General features: G+C 38.0%; 1 protein-coding gene across 6 annotated transcripts in view; it reads right to left on the reverse strand.

Moving 5' to 3' along the window:
* Window positions 1-16,127: 16,127 nt before the first annotated feature.
* The window catches only part of LOC126284839 (rhomboid-related protein 2-like), a 79,320-nt gene continuing 74,109 nt past the window's right edge, over window positions 16,128-21,338 (reverse strand). For 5 of the 6 annotated variants that reach the window (XM_049984062.1, XM_049984060.1, XM_049984057.1 and 2 more), the window contains one exon: window positions 16,128-17,549. In XM_049984062.1, coding sequence (XP_049840019.1) covers window positions 17,349-17,549 — 201 coding nt within the window. In that variant the 3' untranslated portion in view covers window positions 16,128-17,348. The remainder of the gene's footprint in view (window positions 17,550-21,338) is intronic. The other variant, XM_049984063.1, reaches the window with a different exon arrangement.

Below are 21,338 nucleotides of genomic sequence, written 5' to 3' on the forward strand. Positions count from 1 at the left end.
CCATAGTCGATTGGCTGGCATCAAGAAAAAGAGCCGTGTGTGTACTGGAAATGGGCTAGATGAATAAGACAGCCTTTGCTGGAGACACTTCCACGAACTTGAATGGCGCCTCTGCCAGACGCGACCAGGGGACTTTTCTGACACCAGGAACGTGTTTGATCTTTAGTAGGTCATTAATAAGTTCTGTAATTTCTGCAAACTTCCCCAGTAATGACTGGCCGTACCTACAAACCTGCATAAATCTTTGTATGTGACTTATCCTTTTTAAGAACAATTTTTAAGAGGGCAGCCCAGCACCGTTGAGCGAGACACTGTTCTGTCGGTTAGCAGCTTTACCAGCCCTTAATTTATCCAGAAGTGATGATGGTGATTTATGGCGGAGGGCACTAAACAGCTAGGTCATCAGAGATCCAGAGGTAGTCCGCAAGGGTGGAAAGCAACAAACTGTCCCGATGCTGTGGGGATGTGGTGGACAGTGGAATGTTGCTGCTGGCTCAGAGCCAATACTAAATCCGTTATCACAAGGAATTTTTCAAGCAATTGCTGTGCCGCCATTGGTTATTTGGGCAGTGTCGATAGGCGCCATCGTTAAGCCTCGTAATTCTGTTTGAGTCTCGCACAGAGCCATCTACATGTCAGTGATCCCCAGCTTTAGTATACATTGCTGTCAATTAGGCCTCTTACAGATTCTTTTTCTTTGAGGGAAAGTTCATTGATAAGAGTAATTTTCTGTCATAGTTGAGTGTATTGCTTTTGGGAGCCCTCTCTGTATAGCCATCTGGAAGTCGTGACACTGTCTCCTTGCATGGCGCGCGGATTGTGCACTGTGCATAAAGGCATGCACAGAATGGGCAGAAGTTGTCGCAATGTGGGAGAACACGGGAATCTTCATGCCTTCCAGGCTGGCATCTGGTGTCCACCATGGAAGGGAGCGTATGACAGTTGGAGATTGGACAAGAAGATGATTATGGAAGTCCACAGATAACGAAAAAGAAGTAAGAAAATTGGCAGCCAATAAGGGACAAGGAAAATCAGCTACTAAGAAATGCCACGGAGTTGAGAAACTATCCTGCAGATTCAGTATCACATGCGGCCAACCATATGTCTGAATTGAAGATTGATTTGCAGCCATTATTACAGGCACACCAGGAAACTGAGGCCCGTCCCTCGCATCCTGTCGACCAAAAATTCCATACCAGATGTCTTATCCAAGACGAATAAATGTGAAAATTCACTTTTAGCAGAAACTGTGGCAATGTGCATTTCATGTAGGTGCTTACTGGTTGCAGAGCGGCATGCACACCTATTCGCTTCTGTTGTTGTCATTTGGGAACCCACATGGTTGTAACATTGTCTAGCATTGCACCTCAAGCATCTATGGAACGAAACCCATTCGAATTTTCTTTGTGGCCACTTGTAAGGGAACCATATGCTCCTTGGGATGCCATCTGTCGGCTTAGCATTGAATCTTGCCAGTTTAGCAAGGATTTGCTCCATACGTGAGTCTGGCAGTTGCTTGCCTGAGTGACCAGCACATGAACATTACATGGTGTGCCACATGTGCGTGGTTCAGGGCCGGGATCCATAACCTGATCAGCTGATGTGCTTGAATGAACCACTTCATCACATGCAACTGCCGCAACATCTGCCTTTAATCCCAATTCATCCACAGCTAGGTCAGGAAATGCTGACAAAACACTGTGAACAGCCCATGGGAGACAACGTAACCAAAATAATTTCATTGACTGTTCTGGAAGGAGCTCCGGACCCATCAAAGTATGAAGTGAGTGCAGTAGCTGGGAGGGCGCTCACCGGTACCAAAATTGCTATCCACAATCTTTTGCAAACGAGATTCTGAAGACACAAGAAAACGCTGCAAAACAGTTTCTATGAACACCACAAGAGAACAATGAAGCAGAATATCCTCTACTTGCTCAATAATGTTAAAGTCCATTGCGAAACAACAATGGCTAATTGATCTTAACCTGAAGTAATGATTTGCAGTTGAAAAAGGGCGTCCACTTGCGCCAACCATACTTGTGGCCTCATATGCTAAAAAGATGGTAGCTTTACATGATCCCGTCTTGAGGTGTCACCAGAACAAGCAGTATGTAAGTCAGCAACAGTAGGAGACTGTAAGGAAGAGCCAGTTACTGGCAATCGTTGTTTTTCTTTCTTGATGATGGCGCGTGGCATCGTCAAATATCAGAGTGTAATTATGTTTCAGATAAACACAAAATTTCACAACATATGACGTCTTGGTCACCACTATAGATGATAAATGTACACAGTATGGACTTAAATGAATCCTTCTTTATTTACCACAATTTGCTTCCCAAACAATAGAGCACAACACAGGCGTGTTTTCACAGCTAGACAGTAATACAAAGAAGATACAAAATATAATCAAACAAAAAATATAACACACAATATAATGTTTGGCTTCTTGGTCGTTGACCATTGCATTTACCACAGTGCCAATGAGTCTCAACAATGAAAGAGTGCGTACTAATTTTTACAACAGGAGTGCCGTCACATCAAACAAGATTTTTTACTTTACCATTTTTTTTTCTTTATAGCCTTCAGATTATGATCCATTTAATCCGCATCTGATACGTACATGATATGCCACAAATTAAAATATGTAATGGTATCCAGTCACAACCACACTTACACACATGATCCATATAGAACATTTACCTTGGTACTAAACATTAGTTACATCATAATGTGCTCCTATAATTTTCACAAAATATTGCACCAAACATCTGAACTTTGTTGACAAGCATTGCTTAAAACATTTAAGTTATATGAAAGTGGTGATATTCAGTTACCTAATGTTCTTCTCTGAATTTCATGCTGAACTCTATGTAGTGGCCCGTAAACAAAATTGCTAATAAGACAGCCAAGTCATTCAGCTCTAGATAGTCAGTGCTCCATGCATGAAGCCAGGGGTGTCTCACTAGTCCACAAATAAAATTCAAACACGGGAGTATGAGTCTTCAGTGCTACAACTTAGAATCCATTGGCCAACTGTACACTGGCATCCCAATCTTTTGGCATGAGAGCTTGCACTCATTGTAAACAATATCATAAAGTAATTGATGGTACAGAATTGATCATGGGTGTTCATAGATTATGCCTCTCACAGCTTCAGTTCTTCTAACACTTGTAGGACAATGTCCTACAAGTGGCAGCCCTCATTTCCCATATCTGGTGTGCAACCTCTATGATGTCTATCTTGATCCCCTGCGTTTATTGTGAATAATTCCCTGTCTTCTAGTCATTGTAACTACATGCTGAATATTTTTCAGATGGAATGTGGTGTTGATGATGTTGTTCAACCTCTGTGACACAATCCTGTTCACTAAACCATAGCAGAGTACTTTGTCTGTCACTTTCCACGTGGAATACTAGGACTTAATTTCCCTGTTTACATTGTTAACTCCTTATGGAATCACTGATCCTGTTCTGATGCCAGCACAATCTCAAAACAATATGTACAGAATGGCTGATGTAAGAAGCAATTGTAAATGCAATGTCTGACACAGAACTGCAGTCAGAGGGCTAAGTACAGAGACAAACAAAACAACAGAAATGAGCAATAAATGTCAGCCAGAGGACAGCCCACACCAATGAATGCGGACTCAGGTATTATGTCTGAGGTGTCAACAATTATTTGCTTCCAAACATATGTTTATAGGGCTTTTTTTCTAGTTCTGATCTGTACTGTTTTTTGTAAGAATACAAGATATTTTGCTTATTAAACATACTGTACACTGAGGTGCAAAAAGTCATTGAATAGCGATATACACATGTAGATGGCTGTAGTATCGCGTCACAAGGTAGAAAAAGGGTAGTGTATTGGCAAAGCTGTCATTTGTGCACAGGTGATTCATGTAAAAGGTTTCTGACATGATTATGACTGCACAACAGAAATTAACAGACTTTGAACATGGAATGGTAGTTGGAGATAGATGCATGGGACATTCCACTTCAGAAATTCTTTGGGAATTGAATATCCAGAGCCGTCTGCTTTGACTGAGCAGTTTTAGGTGCTTCAGTCGGGAATAGTGCTGCTGCTACAGTCACAGGTTCAAATCCTGCCTCGGGCATGGATGTGTGTGATGTCCTTAAGTTAGTTAGATTTAAGTAGTTCTAAGTCTAGGGGACTGATGACCTCAGATGTTAAGTCCCATAATGCTTAGAGTCATTTGAACCATTTCAATATCTGGAGATAAACAGTGTCAAAAGCATTCCCAGAAAACTAAATTTCAGGTATTACCTCTCACCATGGAGAATGCAATGGATGGCGGCCTTCACTTAATGACTGAGGGCAGTGGCGTTTGTGTTGAGCTGTTAGTGCTAATAGACAATCAACACTGCATAAAATAACAGCAGAAATCAATGTGGGACATATGACAAACATATCTGTTAGGACCATGAGACGAAATTTGGTGTTAATGGACTATGGCAGTAGACAAGCAACACGATTTTGCGAACACTCTGACATCGACAGCAGTACCTCTACTGGGCTTGTAACAATAGCAGTTGGATCCTATATGACTGGGAAACATTGGCCTGATCAGATGTGTCCAAATTTCAGTTGGTCAGAACTGATGGTAGGGTTCAAGTGTGACACAGACCCCATGAAGCCATAAACTCAAGTCATCGACAAGGCACTGCGCAAGATGGTGGTGGCCCCGTAATGGTGTGGGTTGTGTTTGCTTGGAATGGACTGAGTTCTCTGGTCCAAATGAACTGATCATTGACTGGAAATAGTTATGTTCAGCTACTTGGAGACCATTTGCAGTCATTCATTAATGACAATGTGCTATGTCATCATGACACATTTGTTTGCAATTAGTGTGAAGAACATTCTGGACAGTTTGAGTGAATGATTGGCTACCAAAGTTGTTGACATGAATCCCATTGACCATTTTTGGGACATAATCAAGTGCACAAAATCCTGTTCCAGCAACATTTTCATAATTATGGATGGCTATAGAGACAGCATGGCTCAATCGTTCTGCAAGGGAGTTCCAACAACTTGTTGAGTCCATGACATGTTGAGCTGCAGCAGTATGGGAGGAAAAAGATCTGATACAACATTACGAAGTATCCCATGACTTTTGTCATCTCAGTTTATATCACAATGACAGGTTAAAAGGGCTATAGGTAGAGAGCATAGGGCTATAAATACAGAGATACTGTGTGAGATATGTTTCACTGTCAAAAAACACAACATATGAAGCCATCAATGACTGCTGTAGCAGAAGCTTATAAAAGTATCTCTCACAAAAATCCAGAGAAATTTTTGTCATATGTAAAGGGTCCCAGTACAACTGCAGTTAGTAGAAGAGGACTTAGATAATCCAGTATGCTCAGGAATCTGTCAATGCTAAATTATCAAATTTGTTGAATTTCCCAGGTCATTTTTAAAAATATGATTTAAGAAAGGAATATAAGTGAAACCTATAGTTTTAATGTACAAAAACAGGTAGGTGTTTCTGTTAAATGCAACAGGAGAGATTTCAGTTTATAAAATTAAAAGTATATATTACTTTTTTTGTAGAAACAAAATTGAATTAAAATTCAAATATTGCACTCCTCTGTCACATCTGTTTAAGGCTAAAACTCTTGGAAGGGTTCAGTAAATGCAAATAGCTTTTTGTACACCAGTTACACAATAAAATAACTGCCATTTATTTACAAACTTCAAGAACAGGTTAATTAATAAAAATTACCAAGGATTTGGTGCAATTTAATTGGAATCAATGTCTCCAGGAATAGCACAGATATCTGACATTGTCAGGGGTAGGTAATATGTTGGACTAGCACCTACCATTGACAACGGAGCTGAAATTATCATCTGAGATCTCTGAAACATTGCATAAATCCTACCACATTTCTCCAATTGAGCTACCTTTTGATGAACATAATTTTGTATGATGTGCAGATCTGTAACTTTAGAAGTGTGGCATTGTTTGTTACTCTCAGTGAATTTCATAAAACTGTTCCGAAGCCTCAGCCCAAGAAATATGAGTTGTAGGAGTCCCTTCTTCGTCAGTCTCAGTTTCTGGTGGTGAACATACAATTGCTCAGTGAGGAATATAATTGTGACTGATGAGGTGCCACACTGAACAGTTCTGATGTCTCTCAGAGGTGTCTAATTGACTGCCGACCATGCCAAGCTAAAAATACAGGAAAATTTCTGATGATTGCTAGACTATCAGCTCTGCCAGATTATCGAGTGCCAGCTTGGTCTTACAAATACTCATGGATCATGCAGGAACTGAAACTGACACTAACAAAGCTAAGGCAGAAATGTTGTACTTTGTTTTCAAATACTCCTTTACTAAGGAAGATATGGAATTACTGCCTCAGTTTAATTCTCATGCTGTCATAAAGATGAGTGATATAATCGTTAGTGAGAGTGGTGTCGAGAAACAGATAAAATATCCCAAATTAAACAAGGCTTTTGGGCCCAATGGAATTATTGTCAGATTCTATACAGAATTTCCAGCTGAATTAGCTCCCCTTTTAACCTTAATGTACTGGAGGTCCCTCGAACAAAACTGTTACCAGGTGATAGAAAGTGAGTACATGTCACACCTGTCTACAAGAAGAATAGCAGAAGTGATCCACAATATTATCATCAAATCTGAAAATTCTTGGCAGATTAAAACTGATTGGGGCTCAAACTCAGAATCTTTGCCTTTCAAGGACAATTGCACTACTGACTGAGATATCAAAGTATGGTACATGACCTGCCCTCAAAGCTCTTCTCCACAATGTCTTTTGTTCCAAGAGTACTAATTCTGAAAGGTACGTGGGATAAATTCTTTCAGGGTGTATAAGTGGACAAGGAAAAAAAAAAAATCCCGAACTTTCTACAGATTTCCCGGTTAAAAATACACTTTCTCCCATGTGAAAATACACCTTTTCTGTGTTAAGTGACAGTATAATTTTCCTCAGAACTGTAAAACTTATCAATCTTTTGAATGGTTATGGTTTTATACACTGGAGTGAAATTTCCCAGCACTTTAGAAAATGAAACTTGGAGGAGGGGGTGGGGAATGCGTTTTGGAAAGATCTTTGATGCGCAGTAACGTCTACACTGCATATTTTCATATTACGAAACTATAAATTTGAATCCCCCCCATGAACCATGGACCTTGCCGTTGGTGGGGAGGCTTGCGTGCCTCAGCGATACAGATGGCCGTACCGTAGGTGCAACCACAACGGAGGGGTATCTGTTGAGAGGCCAGACAAACGTGTGGTTCCTGAAGAGGGGCAGCAGCCTTTTCAGTAGTTGCAGGGGCAACAGTCTGGATGATTGACTGATCTGGCCTTGCAACATTAACCAAAACGGCGTTGCTGTGCTGGTACTGCGAACGGCTGAAAGCAAGGGGAAACTACAGCCGTAATTTTTCCCGAGGACATGCAGCTTTACTGTATGATTAAATGATGATGGCATCCTCTTGGGTAAAATATTCCGGAGGTAAAATAGTCCCCCATTCGGATCTCCAGGTGGGGACTACTCAGGAGGATGTCGTTATCAGGAGAAAGAAAACTGGCGTTCTATGGATCGGAGCGTGGAATGTCAGATCCCTTAATCGGGCAGGTAGGTTAGAAAATTTAAAAAGGGAAATGGATAGGTTAAAGTTAGATATAGTGGGAATTAGTGAAATTCGGTGGCAGGAGGAACAAGACTTCTGGTCAGGTGATTACAGGGTTATAAACACAAAATCAAATAGGGGTAATGCAGGAGTAGGTTTAATAATGAATAGGAAAATAGGAATGCGGGTAAGCTACTACAAACAGCATAGTGAACGCATTATTGTGGCCAAGATAGATACGAAGCCCACACCTACTACAGTAGTACAAGTTTATATGCCAACTAGCTCTGCAGATGACGAAGAAATTGAAGAAATGTACGATGAAATAAAAGAAATTATTCAGATAGTGAAGGAAGACGAAAATTTAATAGTAATGGGTGACTGGAATTCGAGTGTAGAAAAAGGGAGAGAAGGAAACATAGTAGGTGAATATGGATTGGGGCTAAGAAATGAAAGAGGAAGCCGCCTAGTAGAATTTTGTACAGAGCACAACTTAGTCATAGGTAACACTTGGTTTAAAAATCATGAAAGAAGGTTGTATACATGGAAGAACCCTGGAGATACTAAAAGGTATCAGATAGATTATATAATGGTAAGACAGAGATTTAGGAACCAGGTTTTAAATTGTAAGACATTTCCAGGGGCAGATGTGGACTCTGACCACAATCTATTGGTTATGACCTGTAGATTAAAACTGAAGAAACTGCAAAAATGTGGGAAATTAAGGAGATGGGACCTGGATAAACTGAAAGAACCAGAGGTTGTACAGAGTTTCAGGGAGAGCATAAGGGAACAATTGACAGGAATAGGGGAAAGAAATACAGTAGAAGAAGAATGGGTAGCTCTGAGGGATGAAGTAGTGAAGGCAGCAGAGGATAAAGTAGGTAAAAAGATGAGGGCTGCTAGAAATCCTTGGGTAACAGAAGAAATATTGAATTTAATTGATGAAAGGAGAAAATATAAAAATGCAGTAAATGAAGCAGGCAAAAAGGAATACAAACGTCTCAAAAATGAGATCGACAGGAAGTGCAAAATGGCTAAACAGGGATGGCTAGAGGACAAATGTAAGGATGTAGAGGCTTATCTCACTAGGGGTAAGATAGATACTGCCTACAGGAAAATTAAAGAGACCTTTGGGGAGAAGAGAACCACGTGTATGAATATCAAGAGCTCAGATGGCAACCCAGTTCTAAGCAAAGAAGGGAAGGCAGAAAGGTGGAAGGAGTATATAGAAGGTTTATACAAGGGTGATGTACTTGAGGACAATATTATGGAAATGGAAGAGGATGTAGATGAAGACGAAATGGGTGATACGGTACTGCGTGAAGAGTTTGACAGAGCACTGAAAGACCTGAGTCGAAACAAGGCCCCCGGAGTAGACAACATTCCATTAGAACTACTGACGGCCTTGGGAGAGCCAGTCATGACAAAACTCTACCAGCTGGTGAAAAAGATGTATGAGACAGGCGAAATACCCTCGGACTTCAAGAAGAATATAATAATTCCAATCCCAAAGAAAGCAGGTGCAGACAGATGTGAAAATTACCGAACTATCAGTTTAATAAGTCACAGCTGCAAAATACTAACGCGAATTCTTTACAGACGAATGGAAAAACTGGTAGATGCGGACCTCGGGGAGGATCAGTTTGGATTCCGTCGAAATGTTGGAACACGTGAGGCAATACTGACCTTACGACTTATCTTAGAAGAAAGATTAAGAAAAGGAAAACTTACGTTTCTAGCATTTGTAGACTTAGAGAAAGCTTTTGACAATGTTGACTGGAATACTCTTTTTAAAATTCTAAAGGTGGCGGGGGTAAAATACAGGGAGCGAAAGGCTATTTACAATTTGTACAGAAACCATAAGAGTCGAGGGGCATGAAAGGGAAGCAGTGGTTGGGAAAGGAGTGAGACAGGGTTGTAGCCTCTCCCCGATGTTATTCAATCTGTATATTGAGCAAGCAGTAAAGGAAACAAAAGAAAAATTTGGAGTAGGTATTAAAATTCATGGAGACGAAGTAAAAACTTTGAGGTTCGCCGATGACATCGTAATTCTGTCAGAGACGGCAAAGGACTTGGAAGAGCAGTTGAACGGAATGGACAGTGTCTTGAAAGGAGGATATAAGATGAACATCAACAAAAGCAAAACGAGGATAATGGAATGTAGTCCAATTAAATCGGGTGATGCTGAGGGAATTAGATTAGGAAATGAGACACTTAAAGTAGTAAAGGAGTTTTGCTATTTAGGAAGTAAAATAACTGATGATGGTCGAAGTAGAGAGGATATAAAATGTAGACTGGCAATGGCAAGGAAAGCGTTTCTGAAGAAGAGAAATTTGTTAACATTGAATATAGATTTAAGTGTCAGGAAGTCATTTCTGAAAATATTTGTTTGGAGTGTAGCCATGTATGGAAGTGAAACATGGACGATAACTAGTTTGGACAAGAAGAGAATAGAAGCTTTCGAAATGTGGTGCTACAGAAGAATACTGAAGATAAGGTGGATAGATCACGTAACTAATGAGGAGGTATTGAATAGGATTGGGGAGAAGAGAAGTTTGTGGCACAACTTGACTAGAAGAAGGGATCGGTTGGTAGGACATGTTTTGAGGCATCAAGGGATCACAAATTTAGCATTGGAGGGCAGTGTGGAGGGTAAAAATCGTAGAGGGAGACCGAGAGATGAGTACACTAAGCAGATTCAGAAGGATGTAGGTTGCAGTAGGTACTGGGAGATGAAGAAGCTTGCACAGGATAGAGTAGCATGGAGAGCTGCATCAAACCAGTCTCAGGACTGAAGACCACAACAACACAACAACAACAACAAATTTGAATTCCATCAAACACCACACGTTACTTTCTGAAGCACTGAAATCAAGTTGCAATGTGCTTTAGTAAGCCTGTCATAGCTCATATCACGTGATCTTGCCAACCGTGACAGTGGATATTCAGAGCATAGGACATGTTATGTAGTCAGCCAATTTCAACATCACTGCTCAGTAGCATGAACACAAATAGGAAAAGTAATGGTTTAAATTAATACACAAAGTGTTGCTAAAAGAAAAGCAAAGATTTCACATATGTTGGTCTCAAAAATTCTGTAAGGGAAGCTAAGATTTCACATATAATGTTGCCGCATTTTTTTTTTAATTTAATTTAATTTAATTTTTTTTTTAATTCTTAAAGGTACATCACACAAATGTGCCAGTAAATTTTTTAATAATCACATAAATGTCTGATCTTCTGGGCTTGAAATTCTTCTAAATGGGCATCCTCAAAGAGTTGATTTTTAGATGAGAGTCATACACTCTGTGATTTAAGAAATCCATCATACATTCTCAAACACAGTTCATCATGTGTAAAAGGAAATTTATTTTGAAAGTAACACTTTTCAAACCACCATTCGCAATGTTTTTCCACAACTTGTTACAAACATGTTCGTCTCAGCAGATGCCAGAGAGCGCCAGATAACAGGCATCACTGTGCTTGTGCAGCTATGATGACACAGAAAGCCTGTATGTACATTCATGTAAAACGTTAAAAGCTTTTACATTATGTCATAAAAGAAACAAGTCATTAGAGGATACTCCAAGAGCATCATAATTTTGTGAACCACATTAAAATACTTAATTTGGCTCAAAGTGCATGTTCATGTGTCCAAATGCAGATGTAAATTGTCTTGGAGTGTGGTACCAGTAGAGGAAGTGGTGGTAATATGGCCCCAGCAACAAATATGTCCCCCCATAATATCTTGATAAAATTTAGCTGAACTCTAGTGGTGATAGCTGGAACTAGTCTACTAGTATCCACACTGGCCTGTAGAAGCACTGGAAGCAGGTCAATACAGTGAATGAGTGACAGTGAGGTTATATTTTTCAAGCCCCTGTTCAAAACTTTGAGAGATATGTGAATTTCACTGTATTAATGTACCATTATTGGTCAATACTTAGATGTAAGTACCATGCGTACAACCTAGAAAGTATTGGCAACAGTTTCAAATAGATTAAAAGGTGTGGTATTATTTTGTTTTTAAGTAGTTTACACGAGTTTACAAGGTGTAGGTGACTGTAACATGGCCCCCATTGGTGCTTGTAATGTGGACCCTGGGGTCCACATTATAAGCAGTCCGTAAAATGATTTATTTTTGTTGTCAGATGCTTAGGACTAATCTGGCACCTAAACCAACCCCCAAAAGGCAGTTATGTGTTAAAAATAAAATGTAGAGGCAGTGTCTGCTGTCATAGGCAAAACGATGGGAGTTAAAAAAGCACGGACACATTTCACTGTCCCAAAAACATCTATGCGCTGGTATGTGTGTGAGACTAATACCTCACAGATGGCAAATGTTGAAACTAAAAAGCTTAGAAGCAAACCTGCTCTGCCAGTAGCTCTAGAAAGTGAACTAGTGGGTTGCTTACAGTACATGGAGGCCAAATTCTATGGTTTTACTCATATGGATGTTCGAAACATGGCCTACCAACTTGCAGTTACAAATGGACTTGCAACAAACTTCAAAAATGAAATTGCTGGAAGGACTTGGCTTGACCATTTTCTTCGTTATCATCAAGATGAGGTTTCAACTAGAAAGCCAATCAGAATTATGTATGCTCAAGCTTTACCTGTGAGAGAGTTAACTCATTCTACAACTTGCTTCAAGCTGAATACCATAAATATAAATATCCAGAAGATCGTGTATGTAATGCTGACGAAACGGTAAACGCCAAATTTGTTCTCTGATTGCTACAGAGCGTGGGTCTCTAGTAACCTTCATCTTGTTCAATGAGTGCAGGAGGTTCTTATGTTCCCCCAATGTTCATATTCCTGAGAACGAATATGGCAGACATTTTTATGAAAGGTGCTCCTCTTGGGTCAATTGGGAAAGCCCACCCATTTAGTTGGGCTCAAGCAAACCTATTCATGGGCTGGATGAAACATTTTGCTGAAAAAAAAAAAAAACAAAGTCAACAGAGACTTTGCCTATTCTACTCATCCTTGATGGTCACTTCTCCCATGTAAGAAATATTGATGTAATTGATGTGGCAAGAAATAACTTCATCATCATTTTGTCACTGCCTTCACACACAACACACAAACTGCAACACCTGGATCGTACTTTTATGGGTGCACTTAAGACTCACTAAAGCGTGAATATTCATCAGTGGATGCTCCATGAAAGCAAAGCTGTTGGACCCTATGATGTAGTGACTCTCTTTGGCAAGGCCTGCCTCTGGTGTACAACCAGCATTAATGCAGTAAATGGATTTAGAGTAACAGGAATTTATCCCTTAGAAAGAAATATATTTCAAGATGATGAATTCACGCTGGGGAAGAAGGCCCCATTCCTGCGCCTGCCAACCAACCGAAACAACAGGAACCCAAAAAGAGAGTTCAGACTGAAGAGGACCTTGATGCTACTAAAATTGATGCCCATGAGCCTATTAAAATTGCATTTAGTTTGTCTCCAAGCGATATCCATCCCATACCTGAGAAGATGAAAACATTGTCTTGTGGGCGAAAACTGGGTGTTGCTAGTTTTGTGACAGGATCTTCATATAAAAATGAATTAGAAGCTTACAGAGAAGAGAAAAAAGCTGCAGCTAATCTTCGTGGCCATGGACACAGATGAGGGAAATTAACAGTTATCAAAAGGAACTTGACTTATGATATATCACAGCCACCTTGTTCTGGAACCCAAACCCAAACTCGTAGTAGAGGATGTGGAGCATCTGGTAGTGGAAGAGACGTTAGTAAGAATAGTCTACAGTTAAAGAAAACTTTCATTAAGCAAGAAGACATGGACAGTGATAACTCAGATTCTGTTGATGATGATGTCATGGGACTCTCAACTGGTTCTGGTGATTCCTCATGTGAGCTTCTGGTTGGTGAACTACAGCCAGATAAAGACGGTGCTCTTTGCCTATTCTGTGACGGGAAGATTCCAAATGATGTTTGTGGTGAATTATGGGTGCAATGCCTAATGTGCTCTTTATTCGCAACAAATGTGTGTGGTAGAGAAAGAGGACTATGTTTGTGACTTCTGTCGCTAGTACTGTGCTACTTTGTACTTTTATGGTTTTGTATTTCATAATAAACATGTATTTTAATTAAAAAGCAATCCTTCATTTTTCTTGGAGCAAAAAAATCATTAAAATATACTGGGGGTCCAAATTACAAACACCATGGGGCCATATTAACTGCACATCTTGTTCATAGTCGAATTTATCATCTCTGGGAAACAAAATAATAATAAACCAAACAAAAGCACTGGCACGTTGATAGACACACAAACAAACACAAACACACACACACAATTCAAGCTTTCGCAACCAATGGTTACTTCATCAGGAAAGAGGGAAGGAGAGGGAAAGACAAAAGAATGTGGTTTTTAAGGGAGAGGGTAAGGAGTCATTCCAATCCTGGGAGTGGAAAGACTTACCTTATGGGGAAAAAAGGAGAGGTATACATTCACACACATGCACATATCCATCCGCACATATTCAGACACAAGCAGATATTTGTAAAGGCAAATGTGAGTACTGTGTTTTGTTGTAGTATATTTCACATTTCCTTAAAGAAAACTTTGATTAAGCAAGAAGACATGGACAGTGATGACTCACTCATTTAAGTTTTATTGCTGTAGTATTATTCTGAAGTAGAGAGCATACAGTAATATCCCTTGTTAGAGTATTGGTTCTTACTAGTCAAAGTTACAAAAATTTAACTGAAATCTAAAACAATGAAAAATTCCTGGAATTCTAAAAAATTCCCAGTTTTCTCCCAGATGAAAAAATTCCTGGGTTTTTCCCAGATCTCCCAGTTGTCCCAGGTCATATATACCCTGTTCTTTGTATTTTGGATAGCAGGAGGGAGGTGTGGTCTGCAAGTCCTGGTCCAGCACACAGTTCTGAGTGGAAGTTTCAGGTCATTGTCCCTTCTGCTGGAAAGTGAAAATTTGTCCGAAAAAAATCTCCTAAGTTGTGGCTAAGCCACTTCTGTGCAATCTCTTTTCTTCCTGGAATTCAAGTCTCACAAGGCATGCATGTGGACTTCTGTGAAGTTTGGAATGCAGGCGAAAGGTACTGGCTGAAGTAAAGCTGTGAGGAAAGACAGTGAGCAATGCTTGGATGGGACAGTTGGTAGAGCACTTGCCTGCAAAAGGGAAGGTCCCAGGTTTGAGGTCTAGTCTGGCACAAAGTTTTAATCTGCTAGTAAGTTTCAAATCAGCATACACTCCACTGTGGACAGAAAATTCATTCTTAGTTGATAACAAACATTTCTCTTTGTTAATATAAAACATTACTTTTTCAGCATCATGGGAGTTTCTCATTCAAGATAGTATTAACAGAATACAATTAGTAAATTAATGACTGAATGAAAGAATGTGTCACTCAGTTAAAGAGGAAATTATGCTACAGTACTGAAACTTCCCGCAATCTGTGTGAAAATGTGACTAACTGCAATGAATGAGAGAAAAGTGATTTCAGGTAAGAGTCTTCAAAGGTGTTGTAATGAGATGATTGTTCTGCCTCTTGTCCATACAGATTATGTTACTGATAGTGTCACATAAAAGTGGTAGGAAATAATTTGCACTGCCAAATTTTCATAACTGACTTTTTTCTAAGCTGTGACTCACAGACCAGTCTGTGATAACCTTTTATGTGTAATGGCTGCAGACAATGCAGAGCATTTGTTTATTTAATGTTTTCTGGGAGATAAACTGTTCCAAAATTTTAAATTAAACAGTTAGTATCTGTGCACTTTCAGATAAATCAATTACTAATGACAAAGAGTAAATATTTTACATGTATAAAATTTCTCTGAAAAGTATTTGAGTCGATATTTGTACATAACGGGTGTACAGGTCAATTGTTTTTGTACTTTTGTATATGGCATGGGGCTTTTACGTAACACTGACTTGAAATGATTATAATCCCAATTTTAAGTTTGGATGTTTTAAAAATACAACATGAAGACAACTGTGAGGCACAAAATGATGTAACTAAAATAAAAGTGTCTTATACTATGGACAAAGATAAATTAAGGAGGAAAAGATACAGGGGTTCACCACCAGTGATTATTATCAGCTGAAAATTTTATCAGGAAAATGAAACTTTCTTACTCCAGGGCATTAATCTTTGATCTTTAGTTAAATAACAGCAATAAAATATGAAGAATTGCTCCAAATGTGTCAATATATATTGACATATAATGAAGTTCAAAATTTTAAGGATGGCAAATAAATAAATAAAAAAATCTAAGTACACCAGACTAATACAGATATATAAACATTGGAAACAGTGCATTTCAGGTTGGATGTCTGGTTTAAAGATGTTAATGCATTTTACAGAAGAGGATGTGAAGCACACTGCAGTGAAGATGGAAAACTGTCATCTGTGAAAATAAGGAAAATTTTGTAGAAGAAATGAAGGAGAATGAGATAAATAGGAGGCAGAAAATCAGATTAAGGTGACACAGAATGGAAAGTAAATTAGACTGGTGAAGCTGTTGGAAAGTAGAAAACATTTTAATCAAACAATACAATAGGATGTACATACTTTCTTCAGGATCCAACTTTGGTCTGTTGATTCAAAATGTGCTTTCATATAAATCCAGATTTACAATTTATCTTCTACTTCCTTTTTATATGTGTTTATTTCTATTCATAAAATTAAAAGTTCTCAAAAGGCAAGCATAAATTATTGGTAAAACACTGAATCCACAACACACATTATGAATATATTTCACAAAATGAATAACCAATAAAACAGGCGCAAGAAGGGTGGCACGGAGTACATCAGAGATGAATTCCAGTGTAAGGTACGTATAACAAACTTTCGTGCTTCAAATGTAACTAAAAATTATAATCTTGATTCACAACATTCAAATGTCGATTATGACTGCCCACTTGTAGATGCATGCACAGTTTGAATACAGTACTTAATGTCAGCACATCTAAGGGACATGTACACCAATAGCTAGGCAATGCTGCTCATGCATGTAAAGTATACAAAAATGAATGCACTGTAATCAATCATTTCACTCTTCCAGGTTATGTGAGGAATCCAAAATTCATACATTTTAGTTTAACAAGTTATTTGCACACTCTAGCAGCCCACCTATGCTATGGACAGTTCAATACTTTTGAAAAAATAGTTAAAAAAGTTTGATGACAAATACACATTCTAGTGATGAAAATTTGCTATCAATCAATGTCATAGTGGTTCAAAGATTTTCTTATTACTGTTTTTATATTCTGACAAATAAATGAACTCTAATATAAAAATAGATGTAATCACAGACCTGTCATGGAACTTAATTTAACAAAATTGGGAAACATGTTACACATGTAAATACTGTTCGCTGTTTAATAGTTGGACAAAATTATTACAACAGACCCTTTGTAAAACCATGCCTGTGGAAGAGAAGTCATCAAGCATTAACAGTTATTTATGGCTGCAATTTCATTTGTACCAACAATAAAATGTAAAGCCAATTCAGTATTATGTACGAAAGTAGACAGTAACCTAGGACATTGAGATATGCACATGATAGTCTTGATACAGACTGCATACACTCATAAAAATGCCAGTTGCTATGAATTTTAATACTGAGACTGTGGTAGAAAAACTTTAGAGGAAAGAAACAGTGGGTCTTAATACAAGTTTTGCTATAATCTTATGTATCTAAAAACTCTTCATTATCATAAAAAATTTTAATAGTAGGACATTAATTTCTGTAATAAGACACAGGGAAGTAGTCAGGAAATGCTGCATTCCAGATAATAGCACCAATCATCAGAATAAAATAAAGGACAAAACATGTCCATCGAAGAACTTTCTCCCAAGGCTTCACCTGAAGATTGCGCAAAACGTTGACACCGACAAGTAATCCAGCAAGAGCACCAGCAATATGGGCTGCATATCCAATCTGAAGAAAGATATACAAGATTTTTTCATATGGTTATAATTTTCACATAAACTCTACAATCTATAGTTTCTGGGTTAAAGTTCTATGTACATGTAGAATACTGCAAAAGAAAATTGGATGTTTCTGTCACAAAATATAAAGTGGGTGGCTGATCAGCTTGAACTGTGATGTAGAAACATTCTTGCATAGTGGGAGGTGGCTTAGTTACTGATCTTCCATTTTTCCCTTGACTTTATTTTTGCACACTTTCCCACTAAACTATGATGTCTCCACTTTTTAAAGGTGAATGGTTTATTTTTCAGCTGGATGGTCAGAGACACATATATCAAGTTCTCAGGGATGGTATGATATTATACTGCTAGACAAGTCATCAGTGATGGTATGGTATTATACAGCCAGATGTTAGTTTAGAGTTTGTTTTCTAACCTCTCTGTCAGATCTCCAACATTGCTCCAACTCTTGGTTGTTTTAGAATAAAACACAGGCTTTGGATTATTAGTGGGTTGATGCATTAGTTTGCAGCATTTTTCCATATGGTCAATAAACACGATAGATACACACAGCAGAAACTTCAGTCATCAGTTGTATTCTCCTTCACTATTTACAACAGTCTGCCAATGCCACGAGCACATTTTGATTTTGTGACTGTATAAATCATGCGGTTTTGAGGCAATGAAATCATTGAGCTTTGTTCGGAGTGCATTTTCATCTGAAAAGGATGTTCCTTGAAGGTTGTTTGATAGAGAGCAGAAAAGGTGAAAATCTGAGAGTGAAGGATCAGGTGAATAAGATGGGTGTGGAATGACTTTCCAACACAACTACTGAATAGCGTTTTTCGTCAGTCTCACAGAATGTTGGTGGGCACTATCACAGAGTAGCATCACATCACGCAGTCTTCCTGGTTGTTGTTCTTGGATTGCATCTGCAAGACATCTCAGTTGTTGACAATAAATGTCAGCAGCGATGGTTACACCTCAGGGAAGCAATTTATAGTACAACACACCTTTGCTGTTCTACCAGATGGACAATATTATTTTTTATTGATGTGCAGGTGTCTTTATACGGGGAGTTGGTGCTTTGTTTGAGCTTTTTTCCTTATGTTATCATAAAGACAGCATTTCTCATCCCCAGTAACAATGTAGGATAACAATGATGGTGTTGTTCACAAGCCAATTAATGAAGAGCAAGCAGAGATGCACAAATGGTCACCCTTTGAGTTTTGTGATTTTTGCTTGGAGCATGTGATATCCATACACCCAAGTTTTGTACCCTACCCATTGCATCCAAATGTCGATGATGGTGGAATAATCACGGTTCATCAAATTTGCCAGTTCTCGAGTGGATTAAAGCATTTAAACGATCTTCATCAAACATCAAATATCTTCCTGAATGTGAATTGTCACTAACATCAACACAATCCTCCTTCAAATGAGAAAACCATTTTCTTGCCATGCCCTATCCAATAGCATTATCCCCAGACATGACGCAAATGTTTTGGACTGACTCTGCTTCTGTCACCCGTGTATTGGACTCAAACAGAAGGATATGTAGGAAATGTTCTGATTTCTCCACTTGGCACTCCATTTTCTAATATCCACTGCTCCTCACTGTCCTCAAATGAGAAAATGACAGTATGTAAACTCAAACAGCAATAAGAAACAACAAATAAAAAATGGCAATCAATAAATATACCAATATCAAAAGGAATACCCACATGCAAAACACTACCAACTTGTGCACCAACCTAATAGAATCTTAGACCATATTCTGAATACAAACATAGTGAGTAACCTCAAAGTATCATGTGAAATCTAATGTGCCCTTTTCTCAAATGAATCCTGAATGCTATGGATAATTATTTCTTGAGTTCTGAACAGTAGTTGGCTTGTTATGACACCAATGATTATTAATTAAAGTACAGTTTTATGGCAAATCAAACAAAATTTGTGACTGGACTGAGGATTTCTTGAGAGCGATGATGTTGCATGTTATCTTGGATTGGAGCTGTAAAGTACCCCAAGTTTAGGTCAGTTCCCCAAAATGAAAAACCGATGCCACTTTTGGTTTTGTAGTGTTTGAAACTATTTAAGTTTTATAATACATGATACATGTTGTCTGTTGATGCGTATAATAGATTTGAGCTTATACAAGAACAATAATTTTATTTACCTATTATAATTAATATGAACATTCCTGTCGGTAACAATAAGTAGATATAATATGTCTCACAGCTAGTCATCCCAGTAATTTCAGTTGAAAATAGAGGAAAATTAATGTGGATACAATTTCAAAGATAAATATATGTCAAAAACACTATAGCTTTCCATTATTTAATTTGCTGAAGGCATAAGAAGTATCACATAAACTTGTGAAACCATGACATTTTAAGTTTTTCATGGCCACAATTTATTATTCATTACTTAAATATTTACCTTTTGACTATGGAAATGAATTTGACTTAACAAAAAAATATTTTTATTTAATGAAAAACTCCATAACATTATTGTGAAACAAAGTGTATTACAAACATTTGGTCGAAAGCTAAAAATTATAAAAATGGTTTGTCACATATCAGTTTTAAAGATCCTCATCATCCTCTTGTTAGTAAAAATTTTATTTTGTTAAAAAATCAATTTGTACAGAAATAATCAACTTTTATAAAATTTAAATATTCTGACCATTCCAACATACAATTGCAATACCGGTAATTAAAAATAACTATGGTCACTGTTTCAGTTCTTTGATTTTTCTGCACAAGAAAACATATCATTTTATTTAAATTTATATTTTTATTAAAAAAAGAGATGTAATTAAAATAATTTAAATAACATTAGGAGCTACTCAAATGTTCTAGCATGTAATTGTAAATAATATAGACTTGTTAAAATCACACCAGAACACAATTCCTTAGCTCTCTGTCTGCTGTTCAGTTATGACAGTGCAGTTCAGTTCCTTACTTATTTGTAGACAGCTCTTATGTCTGGCTAAACTGTTTCAAGTTGATTACAAAAACTTTTATGCTATGAAATGATCCTTCACTAGTTATGAAGTTTCAACAAATGTAATCACCAGTTATTTTGCAAACGTATGACTTTTAATGGAAATCAGTTTTGTGTTGGTTTAAGACGTAAGTCTGACCAAGGAATGAAGAAAAATAAATCTGAATTCTAGAACAACAAAAGTTTTCATTCGCTTTATTATAGAACCTGGTACTCATGAACAATAATGCCTTTTCCGCAGAGAACATCAAATAAAGATGGCCATGAAATTTATTTTCATGTTATTCTTTGAGCACTCATCTGCCCCATGGAAATAATATGCATCATATTAGCAAAGACCTTGTTAGAAGGGTGCCATGAACTATGAAATTCATGTAACATTTAATTTCAGTGGTGAATTGCTTAGAATGTTTCTCTTTAAATGTAAAGAAGGTAATGCTTAACAGAAAAGGAAGTGTTTCACAAGTCATTGGCAGAAGTAAAAGTAACTTCAGGCTTGCCCTGATGAGATGTGTTGGGACCCTGACATGGGAAGGATGACAATGATCAAAATGATAGAAATGTTGTTTTTTAGAAGTGCATCTCTTGTCAGTTAGTATTATCCTGGTATTGAATATGTTAATCAGCTACTTTGATAAGGCTGTGACTTCCTAAAATCATGCTATGAAATGAGGTCCATTTTGTCTGACCTCTTACCTGCCACACCTAGAATTGCTTTTGGCACCCGCCCAATCTCCACAATATCCTTGTCAGACCCTATGCTCCTTCTGTACCCATCTCCCTACACTAT

The sequence above is a fragment of the Schistocerca gregaria genome, chromosome 8, assembly GCF_023897955.1.
Source record: "Schistocerca gregaria isolate iqSchGreg1 chromosome 8, iqSchGreg1.2, whole genome shotgun sequence".
In the NCBI taxonomy this organism is placed as follows: Eukaryota; Metazoa; Arthropoda; class Insecta; order Orthoptera; family Acrididae; genus Schistocerca; species Schistocerca gregaria.